General features: G+C 38.3%; 2 protein-coding genes and 1 long non-coding RNA gene across 9 annotated transcripts in view; 1 reads left to right on the top strand and 2 right to left on the bottom strand.

The window, feature by feature from the left end:
* The window catches only part of LOC309641933, an 870,732-nt gene that overhangs the window by 679,850 nt on the left and 175,712 nt on the right, over positions 1 to 15,170 (top strand). The gene's annotated exons all lie outside the window — the stretch shown is intronic.
* Positions 1 to 15,170, bottom strand: part of MUC19 (mucin 19, oligomeric) — a gene marked incomplete at its 5' end in the record, with an annotated part of 121,234 nt that overhangs the window by 21,144 nt on the left and 84,920 nt on the right. Inside the window, 10 exons of the mRNA XM_082421153.1 lie at positions 9,350 to 9,403; positions 10,099 to 10,152; positions 11,031 to 11,081; positions 11,513 to 11,566; positions 12,099 to 12,152; positions 12,275 to 12,328; positions 12,756 to 12,794; positions 12,944 to 12,997; positions 13,740 to 13,793; positions 14,887 to 14,922. Of these exons, the coding sequence (XP_082277279.1) occupies positions 9,350 to 9,403; positions 10,099 to 10,152; positions 11,031 to 11,081; positions 11,513 to 11,566; positions 12,099 to 12,152; positions 12,275 to 12,328; positions 12,756 to 12,794; positions 12,944 to 12,997; positions 13,740 to 13,793; positions 14,887 to 14,922 (504 nt within the window). The remainder of the gene's footprint in view (positions 1 to 9,349; positions 9,404 to 10,098; positions 10,153 to 11,030; positions 11,082 to 11,512; positions 11,567 to 12,098; positions 12,153 to 12,274; positions 12,329 to 12,755; positions 12,795 to 12,943; positions 12,998 to 13,739; positions 13,794 to 14,886; positions 14,923 to 15,170) is intronic.
* On the bottom strand, positions 14 to 12,242 carry LOC309641916 (uncharacterized protein). 7 transcript variants are annotated; one of them, XM_082422663.1, is made up of 13 exons: positions 10,099 to 10,152; positions 9,897 to 9,950; positions 9,189 to 9,403; positions 8,233 to 8,277; positions 7,945 to 7,998; positions 7,754 to 7,798; positions 6,962 to 7,015; positions 5,839 to 5,895; positions 5,064 to 5,099; positions 4,860 to 4,916; positions 4,574 to 4,627; positions 556 to 609; positions 14 to 101 (listed from the first exon to the last, which is right to left on the bottom strand). In XM_082422663.1, the coding sequence occupies exons 3-13, from the start codon at positions 9,211 to 9,213 to the stop codon at positions 16 to 18; spliced, it is 567 nt and encodes a 188-aa protein (XP_082278789.1). In that variant the 5' UTR covers positions 9,214 to 9,403; positions 9,897 to 9,950; positions 10,099 to 10,152; the 3' UTR covers positions 14 to 15. The 7 variants fall into 7 exon arrangements, with proteins under 7 accessions (XP_082278789.1, XP_082278790.1, XP_082278792.1 ...); XM_082422664.1 differs by having other exon boundaries at positions 4,869 to 4,916; positions 10,099 to 10,141; XM_082422666.1 differs by lacking the exon at positions 5,064 to 5,099 and having other exon boundaries at positions 5,842 to 5,895; positions 10,099 to 10,138.

A 15,170-nucleotide genomic window follows, 5' to 3' on the forward strand; every position in this document is an offset into this window, starting at 1 on the left:
ATTTGCTTCTTAAAGTTAAATATCAGAGGTCACTGGGCCTCTCCCATATTTACCTGTTTCATTTCCAGGGCTTGGCTTCTCAGATGTGCCAGTGGTGGCTCCTAATGACAAGAAATAAAAACAATATTTGTCTAAATGCATTTAATTGTATAAAGTGAATAAATTCATAACATCCGAAATCCAAAATTTAATAGACCTAAACTTCCAGAGTTACTTCCATCATCTCTGCTTCCCTACTTATAACTATATGGACATATATTGCCTCCATCTCACACCCAGGTAATAGCTTGAATGTCCAAAAGGGAATCCTTTCTGGACTTCCCTCTTAAGAATTACAGTATAAGGTTTATCAGAGAAGAAATGATATAACTTTCATAAATACAAGCTTCCTCCTTTTCTTTGGTTATGCTTCCTTCTCTGGAAGTTGTAGCTTCTAGGAGTGAAAGGGTAGAAAGTAGTGAAGGCTAATAGAAAGTCATAAAAAGGCATCATGTGCTACTGCTCCAGAACTTGCCCCAAGAAGAAATTATAGCACCTGTTTCCTCATTGATTCACCTGTGTTGGAACTCCAAGGTGAGATGGTACTACCATGATCCACTCCAGTAGTACCTGAAAACAAAATTGAATGCTATTTGAGAGATTACTACAAGCAACCATATGCCACTAAAATGGACAACCTGGAAGAAATGGACAAATTCTTAGAAAAGCGCAACCTTCCAAGACTGAACCAGGAAGAAATAGAAGATATAAACAGAACAATCACAAGCACTGAAATTGAAACTGTGATTACAAACCTTCCAACAAACAAAAGCCCACGACCAGATGGCTTCACAGGGGAATTCTATCAAACATTTAGAGAAGAGCTAACACCTATGTTTCTCAAACTCTTCCAAAATATAGCAGAGGGAGGAACACTCCCAAACTCATTCTATGAGGCCAACATCACCCTGATACCAAAACCAGACAAAGATGTCACAAAGAAAGAAAACTACAGGCCAACATCACTGATGAACATAGATGCAAAATTCCTCAACAAAATACTAGCAAACAGAATCCAACAGCACATTAAAAGGATCATACACTATGATCAAATGGGGTTTATCCCAGGAATGCAAGGATTCTCCAATATATGCAAATCAATCCATGTGATACATCATATTACTACATTGAAGGATAAAAACCATATAATCTTCTCAATATATGCAGAAAAAGCTTTGGACAAAATTCAACACCCATTTATGATAAAAAATTTCCAGAAAGCAGGCATAAAGGGAACCTACCTCAACATAATAAAGGCCATATATGACAAACCCACAGCCAACATCATTCTCAATGGTGAAAAACTGAAACCATTTCCACTAAGATAAGGAACAAGACAAGGTTGCCCACTCTCACCACTATTATGCAACATAGTTTTGGAGGTTTTAGCCACAGCAATCAGAGAAGAAAAAGAAGTAAAAGGAATCCAAATCAGAAAAGAAGAAGTAAAACTGTCACTGTTTGCAAATGACATGATACTATACATAGAGAATCTTAAAGATGCTACCAGAAAACTACTAGAGCTAATCAATGAATTTGGTAAAGTAGCAGGATACAAAATTAATGCACAGAAATCTCTTGCATTCCTATACATTAATGATGAAAAATCTGAAAGAGAAATTAAGGAAACACTGCCCTTTACCATTGCAACATAAAGAATAAAATACCTAGGAGTAAGCCTACCTAAGGAGACAAAAGACCTGTATGGAGAGACCTATAAGACACTGGTGAAAGAAATTAAAGATGATACAAACAGATGGAGAGATATACCATGTTCTTGGATTGGAAGAATCAACATTGTGAAAATGACTATACTGCCCAAAGCAATCTACAAATTCAATGCAATCCCTATCAAACTACCAATCACATTTTTCACAGAACTAGAAGAAGAAATTTCACAATTTGTATGGAAACACAAAAGACCCTGAAGAACCAAAGCAACCTTGAGAAAGAAAAATGGAGGTGGAGGAATCAGGCTCCCTGACTTCAGAATATACTACAAAGCTTCAGTAATCAAGACAGTATGGTACTGGTACAAAAACAGACATATAGATCAATGGAACAGGATAGAAAGCCCATAGATAAACACACGCACATATGGTCACCTTATCTTTGATAAAGGAGGCAAGAATACACAATTCAGGAAAGACAGCCTCTTCAGTAAGTGGTGCTCGGAAAACTGGACAACTACATGTAAAAGAATGAAATTAGAATACTCCCTAACATCATACACAAAAATAAACTCAAAATGGATTAAAGACCTAAATGTAAGGCCAGACACTATCAAACTCTTAGAGGAAAACATAGGCAGAACACTCTATGACATAAATCACAGCAAGATCCTTTTTGACCCAGCTCCTAGAGAAATGGAAATAAAAACAAAAATAAACAAATGAGACCTAATGAAACTTAAAAGCTTTTGCACAGCAAAGGAAACCATAAACAAGATTAAAAGACAACACTCAGAATGGGAGAAAATATTTGCAAACGAAGCACCTGACAAAGGATTAATCTCCAAAATATACAAGCAGCTCATGCAGCTCAATATCAAAAAAACAAACAACCCAGTCCAAAATTGGGCAGAATAACTAAATAGACATTTCTCCAAAGAAGATATACAGATTGCCAACAAACACATGAAAGGATGCTCAAAATCATTAATCATTAGAGAAATATAAATCAAAACTACAATGAGGTATTACCTCACACTGGTCAGAATGGCCATCATCAAAAAATCTACAAACAATAAATGCTGGAGAGGGTGTGGAGAAAAGGGAACTCTCTTGCACTATTGGTGGGAATGTTAATTGATACAGCCACTATGGAGAACAGTATGGAGGTTTCTGAAAAAACTAAAAATAGAACTACCATATGACCCAGCAATCCCACTACTGGGCATATACCCTGAGAAAACCATAATTCAAAAAGAGTCATATACCACAATGTTCATTGCAGCTCTATTTACAATAGCTGGGACATGGAAGCAACCTAAGTGTCCATCGACAGATGATGGATAAAGAAGATGTGGCACATATATACAATGGAATATTACTCAGCCATAAAAAAGAAGTGAAATTGAGTTAGTTGTAATGAAGTGGATGGACCTAGAGTCTATCATACAGAGTGAAGTAAGTCAGAAAGAGAAAAACAATTACCATATGCTAACACATATATATGTAATATAAATATATAAAAAAATAAAAGGTTCTGAAGAACCTAGGGGCAGCACAGGAATAAAGACGCAGATGTAGAGAATGGACTTGAGGACACAGGGATGGGGAAGGTTAACCTGGGGTGAAGTGAGAGAGTGGCATGGACATATATACACTACCAAATGTAAAATAGATAGCTAGTGGGAAGCAGCCGCATAGCACAGGGAGATCAGCTCTGTGCTTTGTGACCACCTAGAGGGGTGGGATAGGGAGGGTGGGAGGGAGACACAAGAGGGAGGGGATATAGGGATATATGTATACATATAGCTGATTCACTTTGTTATACAGCAGAAACTAACACAACATTGTAAAGCAATTATACTCCAATAAAGATTTTTTTTAAAAATTGAATGGGATCATTATGCCAATTTTATTCCTACAATAAGAAGAGCATATTCTAGAATAGGATGGGGAAACTACAGAATTCTTTATTATGTTAAAATGTTGTTTTCAGGGATAGTTTTTTCCAGAGTTTTTAATATCTTTTTCTAATGTAATATTTCATCCCAATAAAAATTTGGTAGGGGAAAGGTGCAAGGTTGGGTGGTTGTGGGAGTCTCAATGATAACATTCCTTTCTCTGGGATCAAAGTCAGTGAAACAAAGGTAGTTTCCTTTACTTACCTGTTTGAATGCCAGTGACTTGGCTACTAGATCCCCCTAGAAGAATAAACAGTGAAGGGTTGATTGCCCATTGAATTTTCATCTGGGTAAAGTATTGATGTTACTGAAATTTTAATGTGCCAGAAAAGTTTAGACATGTGACAAAGAAATCTAGTGAAATAGTGTGGTAGTAGTAGCAGAGGAGCATAGCTAAGTGGATGGACCTTGAAGCCAGACGGCCCTAGTTGAAATCTGCTGTTTATTTGCTGTGTGACCTTGCACACGTTAGTTAATATGTCTCTGCCATAGGTTTTCTTATCTGTGAAAACAATAGTACTTACCTCACAGTTTGGTGTGAGGGAAAAGAAATAATAATAAGTTGTAGAATAGTTCCTGGCACATAGTTAGTGTTCAAAACAGTTAGCTATTATTGCTATTGTAAGTGAAAAGTGGAGAGGTTATGAAGCTTGTGTGCTCACATGTATTTATTCCAGTTTCTGTGGTCCCACTGCCTCCAGAGGGTGTACTAGCTTCTAAGAGAGAAGAAAAGTAAAAAAAAAAAAAAACAGTAAGATGAAGAGGAGTTAGCATTCTGAGAAAAGTTAAGCATTCAGGAAAGTTATGCATTCTAAGAAAAGTTTTCTTGATAACAGCACCATAAAAGATACTTTACTAGTAGAGATTTTCCTGTGGAGGATTCTCTCCAGTTGGTTGGCTCACCTGTGTTTGAACTCCCAGGTTCAAGTGTAGTGCCAGAAGCTACCCTTGTGGTACCTGCAACAAAAAGAGAAGTGGTGACTTTTCCTCCCATGGGGGGAATCTGATCATCTTTTGGGTTTTTTCAACTGCTTGTGAATTATTTGTGTTCTCTTATGCATAGTTTTATTCCCAAATCAAACAAAGATGCAAATTCCTCAGCATAGGAGGCCCCTCTTCTGGAATTTAATGGTAGTAAGATAGGGGTTATTCATGCTCTGCCTTCTTGTTCTTCTGGCACTCTTCCCACCATAGTCACCTAATGTGTTTCCAGTTCCTTCATTTATTGATACTCCAGTGGTAGTTCCTAAGAGGATGAAAATAGGAAAACTTTTTAATGTAAACATAGACAGTTATTGGGATAAGCACTGCACATTTCAGTCACTTTTGTACTCAAGGAAGAATCTAATGAACAGAGGTCAATTTTCTATGTTCATTGTAGCCTTCTGTTTACCTGAAATAGAACCCTCTAGGACTGTCTTTCCATCATTTAATTTCATGGTGATACCTAAAATGGCAAACAGAAAAAACTTTCTAGACATTTATCACTTCTACTTTCATTTGCAGGGATCTACATGTATGAGGCTGGACCACGGAAAGAGAGGGACTTCAAAAATCTGCCCAAATTGATTCAAAATCAAGTAACAAAAGAAAACATTGTTGATCTGAGATGAGAGTTCCTAAAAAGTTCCTCCACAAGAAACTGTCCTGCAAGAAACAAAAAGCACGGTTGACCATTGAACAAGGTGGGGGTTAGGAGTGCCAACTCCCTCCATAGTCAAAAAATCCATGCATAATTTACAGTTGGCCCTCTGTATCCACAGATATTCCATATCCATGATTCCACATCCGTGGATTCAACCAACCACAGATTGTGTGGTAACAATAATATTTACTATTGAAAATAACCCACATATAAATGGACCTGTGCAATTCAAACCCATGCTGTTCAGGGTCAACTGTAATTTATCAACCAAAATTCTCACACACACCACCACACACACACACGTACACAATAATTCTCATCTATTTTCCATTCCACTACAGTAGTTCTAATGACTCCAGTGGAAGTTGCGGCTTCTGTAAATAAAAAAAAGAAGAAATGGATAAAAGAGGATTTAGGAAGAAGGGAAAATAGGCTATGATGTTCTTACATGAGAAGATCAGTGTGAAAGACATTTTTGCCACCTTATTTCTAGAAAGGATGCTTTCTTTCCAGCTTGTTAACCTACCAGTATTGGAACTTCTAGGTTCAACAGTGGCACCTGAGGCCATACCCTTGGTATCTGAAATGAGAAGGACATGGGATTATCATGCAGAATCTTCCACATCGAGGCAATCTGAGTATCAAATCAATGTATAAAAATAAATGTATATTTCCAGGGCCATATCATTCAGTGTTACATTGTGCATGGCAGCTTCCAGAGGCACTGTTCACAGAGACCGTTTTGTCCAGATGACAGACCTGTAAGCATGCCATTTCATTGGCCTTTCTACTCTTGGATTGAATCAGGTGGGTTTTTCTCGTATATCAATTATTTCATTCATTCAACAAATATTTATTGAGTTCTGTTGAATACTAGAGATTCATCAGTGAATAAATAAATGAAGACTTTTTACTCAAGAAGCCTATTTTCTAGTCGGCCTACTTAGCAAATATAACACAAAATCTTCAGCTAAGAACAGAGGAATTTTTCCCACATTTACCTGTTTTACTTTCAGTGACTTGATTGTCTGATGTTCCAGAGATAGTTCCTAATGGTTGAAAGCAGGAAAAAGATTCTGTGTATGTTATTACCTTTAATCATTCATGGAGGCAACCAACCATTAGGCAATTTAGAACTTAAAGCTCAAGATACAAGTCAAATGGGAAACAAAGTTTTCTAAGTTCATTTTAGTCATCTTCTTACCTGAGACAGAACCTTCTGGGACAGTGTTGACTCCTACAGTAATGCCTATAATATCCAGTGGGTTAATCTTCCAGGGAATTACTACTCCTACTGCCCTCTTCAGAAATCCACACCACAGTGCCAGGCATGGGAAAAGGCTGGTCCAGAAACCAGCTGGGGGTTGTGAATCAACAATATTTTGGGCCCTGCATATCAGCTGGAGGGCCTGCCCTTCCTGTACAATCTCTCTGATCCAGAGGCAAACTCCTGATGGTTCTCAACGGCAATGCTAACATCTGGGAATCCTAGTTCTCACAGATTTCATCACAATGACTCTGAGGCTTTCTAAGGAAGTTTTAGACTCTGGAAAAAAGAAATGAGGAAAGTGGAAAGTATGTTTGGGGATACATATTTCTCCCTGAGGTTAGACAAGGGATGATTGCCTTTGTATCTATTCCATTACCAGTGCTGGAACTTCCAGATGCAATAGCTGGGCTGGAGACTACACCACTGGTACCTAAAATCACCAAGGAAAAGGGATTATATGTCATTTCCTTTACGTTCAAAGAAGAGCTAAGAAGAAAATCATTATGTTTCTTTTCAGTCATTGAGGTCCTATTCTAGGATTCCTCACATATCTTTCCACAAGTACATTTCTTTTGGAAAAAATTAAGTAAAACTATATTTTCACATTAGAAGTCCTCTTATTCTGAATATTGGTAAATATCAGGGACATATTTATATTTTCTCATGTTCACCTGTTTGACTGTCAGAGACCTGGCTCCCTGGTACAGTGGTCTGAAGAGAAGACAAGACAAAGGGATTGAGTGAGAGACAGGGAGTGATTTAGAGAGAGAGAGAGAGTATTTTGTTGTATATGAATTCAAGGATTTGGGAAAATATTAACACTCTGGAATTTGGAAGCTCAGACAAAGATTTCCATAGGGCAGAAATCACTCTGCACTCTGTATTATTTCAGCCAGAAGGAATTGACAAAAAAAGAGAATTCTTTTTGGATTCTAGCTAATATGCTGGTGATATTTGTAATACCAATGGTGAAATCCCATCCCTTCTTTAGACTTGAAGCAGTGAAGCTCAATTCTGTATTTAATGGATTTTCAAAAAGATTTTATTTCTAATAGCAAACCTATTTTGACTCACTTGCAGTGTCCCTAAATTACACACAAATTTTCTCAAGGAAAGCCTAGAGAGTCCTAAAACTGATGGCCTCAAATCACAGGCTCTTTTTTTTCACCTGTTTGAGCTCCAGTTCTAGTCTCTTCTGTGGAAGTTGTGGCCTCTGAGGGAAGAAATAGGATAATGATGAAGTCTGGGAATTTGGAATACTGGGAAGAGATATTGGGGTATTTTTTATTATAGAAGCCCTAAAAGAGAGATCATGACATCTGAGATTAAATATGGGGAATTTCCTTCTTGTTAACCTACCTGTGTTAGAACTTTCAGATGCAATGGTTGTTCCAGACAATTCTCCAGTGATACCTAAAATGCAAAAAGTACATGTTGCAATACAGCATTTCCTCCTCAGTTCATCTTGGAATCATCAGTGTGGCCCTAAAGCACTGGTATCCTTTTCTGAAGACTGTCTATGAAAAAAATGGAAAATAAAAATTTTACAACATTTCATTTCCCAAGTCAGCTTTGGATGGATGTGGTGCTCCTGGGGTTACCTTTTACTATGGAGTAAGAGGAAGCAGCAGTAAAAATCACCCTTACCTGTTTTACTTCCAGGGACATATCCACCTGGTGTGCCAGAGGTGCCTAAGTGAGGGAATAAAGTATGGTTTAATCTTTGTAAGAAGGAATCTTTGATATAACTTGGAACATTTTGATAATCAGTTGCCTTCATGAAGTTTTCCGTCGAGGGGAGATAGAAAATAAATAATAAACGTCATGCATAAGTATGAGAGAGATGATGATAGACAGCAGGCTATGGCAGGAAGGCAAGCTGGGTAAGGAGGATTGGAAGTACTGGGTGAGGGGGTTGGGATATACACAATATGTATGCATACCTTTTTACAGGAAAAAAAAAATCTTTGTAAGCCAGAACACTGAGGACAGCTTGATTGAGACATCTGAGGTCTTGGAATTCCCAGGAAGAATAATTACCCGGGTTCATATGGTACAATATTGTTGAAGAAGAGGATTGTCATGGAGAGGATGTACAACTAGTTGACCCTAAAGCTAGACCCAGGCAATCAGTAACACCTCGCCCCCTGCCCTGGCCTTGGAACTTAACGTTCTGACCACAGTTCCCATAGTGGGAGCCATTTTCAAGGATGCAGCCTGGAGAGAGCAATGTGTCATTGAAACCTTCAGGATGGTATACGTGACTGAACCCAGTTAAGGCCTCTGTATAAACTTTTAAGATTCTGGCAGGCAGATGCAGAGATCTACTTGTCTTATGGCTGCCTAAGACAAGCTTTGTATGTAAGTTCCCTTGCTTATTAAACCTGCTACCCACCAACCTGGAGTGGTTTGCCTCTTTCTTCAGTCTCACCTTGCCCTTTGTGGATGGAGCCAAGTTTCAGATTTCACCCAGGAAGCTCCTGAGTTTTTGAACCAACAAATATGGCAGGTCCTTCCCTCATACTCCTTCCCATTCATTTGCTCACTGAAGCGACCCAAATAGAGAAATAATGAGAACCTAGGCCTTGGACTGAAAAACTCACCTCCTGGTAGTCCTCCTTGGGTCATCTTACTGCCTCTTGTGGAACTTGTGGCTTCTGAGAGAAGAAAAAAAAAAAAAGGAGTAAAGACTTGGGGTGTGGACAGGACATTCTGGACTTCCACAGTCTATATCTCCTGAAGGTCCACGTTTAGGACTCCTGACCTGTGTTAGCACTTCCAGGTCCCAGAGTTTTGCCAGAGATGCTCTCAATTGTGCCTGAAAGAAAAAAAAGAAAAAACAAAAGGATTGTGTTCAACTTGTTGCACATCGTGAAATGGGCATAGGCTTTAAAAAAAACTGTTTCTCCCATATACCAGTGAATCTATATTTCTCTGGACTTCTTAGTTTCAAGAGATCCTCCAGGTATTTCCTTCAAAACATGTCATTCCCTTCGCAAATTTATGGAGAAAGTCCTCCACCACTGAGACCCCCTTTTAGGGTCTAGTTAAAGGAAGATAGATTTGAGGGCAAATCACCTGTATAACTATCAGGAATGGGCCCCGTGATGCCCTGATGAAGGCTCGTTAGAACACAAGAAAGAAAAGTTGAAGTGTCTGAACTGAATTTATTGATGTCAAATATTGAACATCTGCTAAAATTTTGCCCGATATGCTGAATATGGAAATTCAAAGAGTTTTGATATATTTCAGACAAGACTTTTTATTGGGAAGATATTAAAAAGTACAAGTAGTGACTCAGCAGTGCTCACCCATGATTATTCCAACTCTTGCTGTTCCACTTTCTTCTACAGAAGTTGTGGCCTCTGAGAGAGGGGAAAACAGAAGAGAGATGATTGGAAACCATGCAAGGACCATGGAAAATATGTGGTAGTTCTCCTACACAGGATAGCACTGGAGTAAACTCATCATAGCTGGATCCATGGAAGATTCCCTGCCATTTTGTCGACTCACCTGTGTTGGAACTGCCAAGGGCAACAGTTGTGCCAGGAATTACCCCAGTGGTGCCTGAAACACAAAGGGTCTAAAGTCTTCACAGTGACTTGTGTTTGTCTCCTAAAGACCTGCCTCTAGAAGAAATGTGCTATATCAAAGGGTCCTTTCACTGCTTCCTGATGAGGTGAGAGTCATAAGCCTTTTCTATGACTCATGCCATTAAAAAAGCAATCAAAATGTTCCCAAGTTGAAGCAAATTTCTCAGACAACCCATTTATTCCAAGACAGGAAAAAAAGGTGGTTTTCTCCCAGGTTCACCTGTCACACTCCCAGTTACTTGACCTCCTGGTACTGCAGTGCTATCTACTGTGGGACGAAAACCAGAAAAACATTTGAATGTGCCAAGGAAAATACTGAATATCATTATTGATTATTTGAGCGAGAAAAACTTTATATAGGTAGGCCTGTTCACATTGCTTTCTCTTCTTCCTAGGTGTGTAATATTCCTTGGTCCCCCTGATGCATATGCCATTCCAAGGAGAAACCCCTCACATGGATTACACAGCAGCCCATCTTTAGAAAGTTACAGCTGTGAGGCTAGATGCTAGTATTGAAAGTTCTTCCATAACATGTTAAATCTAAGAAAATCCTAAAAGCCAATGAAAACTACTCTGCAGGAGATCACACCTCCCAACAGGCAAACCTATGGAGAGTCATAATTCATGCTAAACCTCAAACTATGAGCAACCCATTTGTACCAGGTCTGAGTCCAGTTCCAGGTGTGTCACTGCCTCCTATTAATCTTGTGGTCTCTGAGGAAATAAAGTGATGAATGATGAGGCCTGAGGATTTGGAATATTAAGAAAAGAATGATGTTGATATTTTATCAGAACAGGTCTACTAACTACATTATGAGGTTAAATAACAAGATTTCCTTCTTGTTAACCTACCTGTGTGGGAACTTCCAGATATGGCTGTCTTAGAGAATTCTCCTAAAGTACCTAAAGTGAGAAAAATAAAGGGATCAACACAGCATTAACTCCCCAATGAATACTGAAGTAGCTATGCAGCCTTGAACCACTGGAGACCTTTCCTGCAGACCTTTGATTCTGTAGGAAATGAACCATCAATTACTCCCACAATTTCCTTTCCTGACTCACCTATTGATCATTATTGTTATTAGAGTTCCCTTTCAATAGGGCCCACTGAAAGTGAAAGGAGACCTTATGTCACCCTCACCTGTTTCACTTCCAGACCCTGGGCTCCCTGGAGTGGTGACAGAGCTGCCTGAAGGAGGAAAAAGGCAGATGATGGGTTCCTTTTTCTAAGTTTTACTCATCAATTACTTGAGCTAATTTGATATTCAGATATTTAAAATAGATCTCCTTGACTCTAATACTCTGATAAGGTTAACTTATTTAGTCCATCTTACCTGACATGGAACTCTGTGAACTGCCGCTGGCTCCAGGTAAAAACATGGTGATACCTATTAAAGCAAATAGAGTGAAGCTTCAAAATAAGTATACATTTCATCATTCCACTAGTATTTATTAAGCATCTCTTCTGTGCAGTATTGTTTTAGGCCCTTGCATATATCAGCGAGCAGAATATTCAAAGATCCCTCCCCTAATGCAAGTTACATTCTAGCAACTGGAGACCAACACTGAACAATAAACATAATAAATAAGTCGATGTGATAGATGTTAGTAAGTGCTATGAGAACATGGCAAACCATATAAAAGGATAGGGGACTTGCTAGGCAGGGGCTGGCTAGCAGGTCACCCTCATTCCTGCCATTCAACAACTAGCTCTGCAAGCCCAGGCCTCTGGAAATCCAGATGGAGACATCTGAGTTCATGGAATTCTTAGGCAGACCCAGGTTTGTGACTCTGGCATATTGTGTTCCCAGAGGAAATTCAGGCCCCTTTCCTTTGCCCACTTTCAACTAATGTGTTCACTGTATTCACACAAACAGAGATTTGATGAAAGTTCCAAAGCCTCAGACTAAAAGAGCTCACCTCCTCGAAGTTCTGGTTGGGTGGTCCCACTTCTTCTCGTGGAATTGGTGATCTCTGACAGAGAAAAGAAAGAAAGGAGTAAAGACTAGGGTGTGGGAAAGTACACACTGTGCTTTTGTCAGAATATATCACCCAAGGTGCCACTGTTCAGATTTTGCATGTATTTTCATACTTGCCTGTGTTGTAACTTCCAGGTTCCAGAGTTTTTCCAGAGACTATACTAGTAGTACCTAAAACAAGAAAGGGTCAGTGGTCACTAGCTCAATTGCTGTTCACCACGTGATTTAAATAGGAATCTAAAGTCTCTGTGCAGCAGCAAACTATAACCCTGAGACTTTTAGTACCAGTACGTGATCCATATATGCCCCTTGTAATATGTCTTTCTACAATTTTACTGAGAAGGTGCTCAATTATCAGGTCCCTTTCTTTGGAGGGGAGATAGGAAATTTCTCTCCACATTACCAGTTTATCTGTCCCTAGTTTGACCTCACAATAGTCTAGTGAAGGCTCTTATAAGCTCAGGAAATAAGGAAACTGTCTTGTCTTGTTTTTCTGAATTTGCTCAATATAACACATATAAAGAGTGCAGATATATTTTCAGAAGATTGTTTTTGAGAAGTTATCATAAAGTTCAGGTATTAGCTTAGCAGGGCTCACCTTTGGCTATTCCAACTCCGGTTGTTTCACTTTCTCCTTCTGCAGGAGAGAAGGAGGAAAGAGTTAACTGGAGAATATTTAAGGATCATGGACAGGATATGGCAGTAGGTCTGCAAAAGATAGTAACAGAGGAGACATCTAATTTGTGGGAGGACTGTGGAAGATTCTATGTCACCTTGTTGACTCACCTGTGTTGAAACTGCCAGGGGCAACAGTTGTGCCAGGGGCTACCTCAGTGGCACCTGAAACACAAAATGAAATGTAGTCACCATGGTGCTCATGTTTCTTTCCTAAAAGCATGCCTCTAGAAAGAACCTAGGTATATCTTCATAGTATCTAACTGGACTGCTCACTGACTCTTCTCTGATGATGAGCCCTGTGTAGTTTTCATTAACCATTTTATTACCAAAGCAATCATAGAGACAATGTTCTCAACCAGAGACATGCCTCCTGGCATTCTACATCGAGGAAACAGGGTGGGTTTCTCCCACCCCGTCCTGTCTTACTCCCTATGACTTGGCTTTCTGATGCTACACTGGTACCTGCTCTGGATTCAAAACAGAAGCCATGAGTGTGCTGAGAACTTGAGACACTGGGAAAATACTATGCTCTTCATTGCTTCCTTGTGAAAAGCATACATCTACGTGGGACAGACATGTTTCCTACGTTCCTGTAACTCTTCTCAGTTTCTCAGGAATACAAAGTTTTCTCACTCTTCCCTCATCAAAGCTTATGGTACATGTAAGTCCACAGGAGAAGTTATTCATAACAATTACTACAATCCCAACTTCAGGGATTACATCTACGACTCTAGATTCTGTTATTAGCAACTTTTCAGAAAAAAAATTCAAAACTGAAAAATAATTAATTTGTCTAAAATGCAGTATTGGTAGAGTAAATATGAACTGTTCTCCAGAAATTCTCTCTAGGACCTCCTGTGTCATAATTAGTGGTAATAACAAGACAGGAGTTGCTCCTTCTCACCTGTCTGGAATCCAATTCCAGCAGTACCAATACCTTCTCTGGAAGTTGTAGCCTCTGAGGTAGAAAATAGGAGAACAGTAAATTCTGGGCATTTGGGATATGGGGAAGAGGCATTTAGTATTATTTTTTCACAGCAGCCCTACAAAAAGCTTCATGTCCTGAGTGCCTATAGCGGTGTTCTTATTATTATTTCAACCATACCTGTGTTGGAAATGCCTGTCTTAAAGGATCTCTCAGGTTTCTGATAGTAGGCAATGAGTGACAACAGAGTGATGCATATTGAATGGTCCCCATTCCACAAAGGTAGAATCTAGTGGATCAGGGGGGCAAGTATCAAAATCAAACACCTCATCAGATAAGGACCAGAAAGGGATTTTATATCAGTGAACAAAATAAGAAAAAAATGTCTGTCCTCATGGAGGTTACACTCAAATGTAAATGCTAAAAGAATGCAGAGGGGGAACAATTAAGAAAAAGTGGAACATTCTAAAAAATAAATTTCTTTTGCATATCTTTTAAAACTGTTAAATTTAGAAGAGACACCAGGATGCAATAAAAGATAAAAAATTTAATGGAAATGGTAGGTGACAAATAATATGCTGAGAAATATGGGACTGCCTTTTTATTTAATAAAGAGGGTATTTCTAGAGTCATTTTTGTTTATTTGATTGGTTCTGTAAGTTTGTACACAACCAGTGTAGAATTTAATAATTATATATGAGATTCAATATGTCTTTGGTATGATTTAAGAAGGTATAAAAATAGAAAAAGCAAGAGCCCTATGCTACCAAAATCTAATTTGAAGTTTATGTTTTATTAATCTGATAAATTAAGACTTCTGCTATCATATTTTTGATTCTAGTTACTGTAACACCATTTTTTTTCAAATCCACATTTACAATGTGACATTTTTTCATCTGTTACTCAGGCTGCTTCAGTGGCACTAAAATTTAAAAATACAAATATATTTATAAATGTACATTTTTATTTATCTCAATTCATACAGATTAATTTGTATTAGGTTAAAATTTGAGAAGAATATCACAGTCCCTTAGATATTTTTCAGAGCTCAAGTAGAAAAAATAGAAATATTATTTCAAGGCACATTGTGGAAAAGCATAATTTTGTCATTTTAATACCAACTTACCTACAACAGGTTCTGGTGGAATTGTATTATCTGAGCCTAATAAAGAAAAATTAAATTCATGTTTCAATTAAATAATATACTTGAATTTTATTTTTAAAATTCACCACAATGCTTCAACTGCTATGATATATAAAATTTTTTATTAGAAAACAGAAATATGTCATTTCCACAGAGGCTCATCTTAGAAATTCTATTCAGGGTGAGAGATCTCTTGGGAGAGAAATTGCAAAGTGCTCTTTTAAGGAATCATCTATGAGTTACAAATTATCAAACTATAAACAAAA

Source organism: Balaenoptera physalus, assembly GCF_965194825.1.
Source record: "Balaenoptera physalus genome assembly, chromosome: 13".
NCBI classification, from domain to species: Eukaryota; Metazoa; Chordata; class Mammalia; order Artiodactyla; family Balaenopteridae; genus Balaenoptera; species Balaenoptera physalus.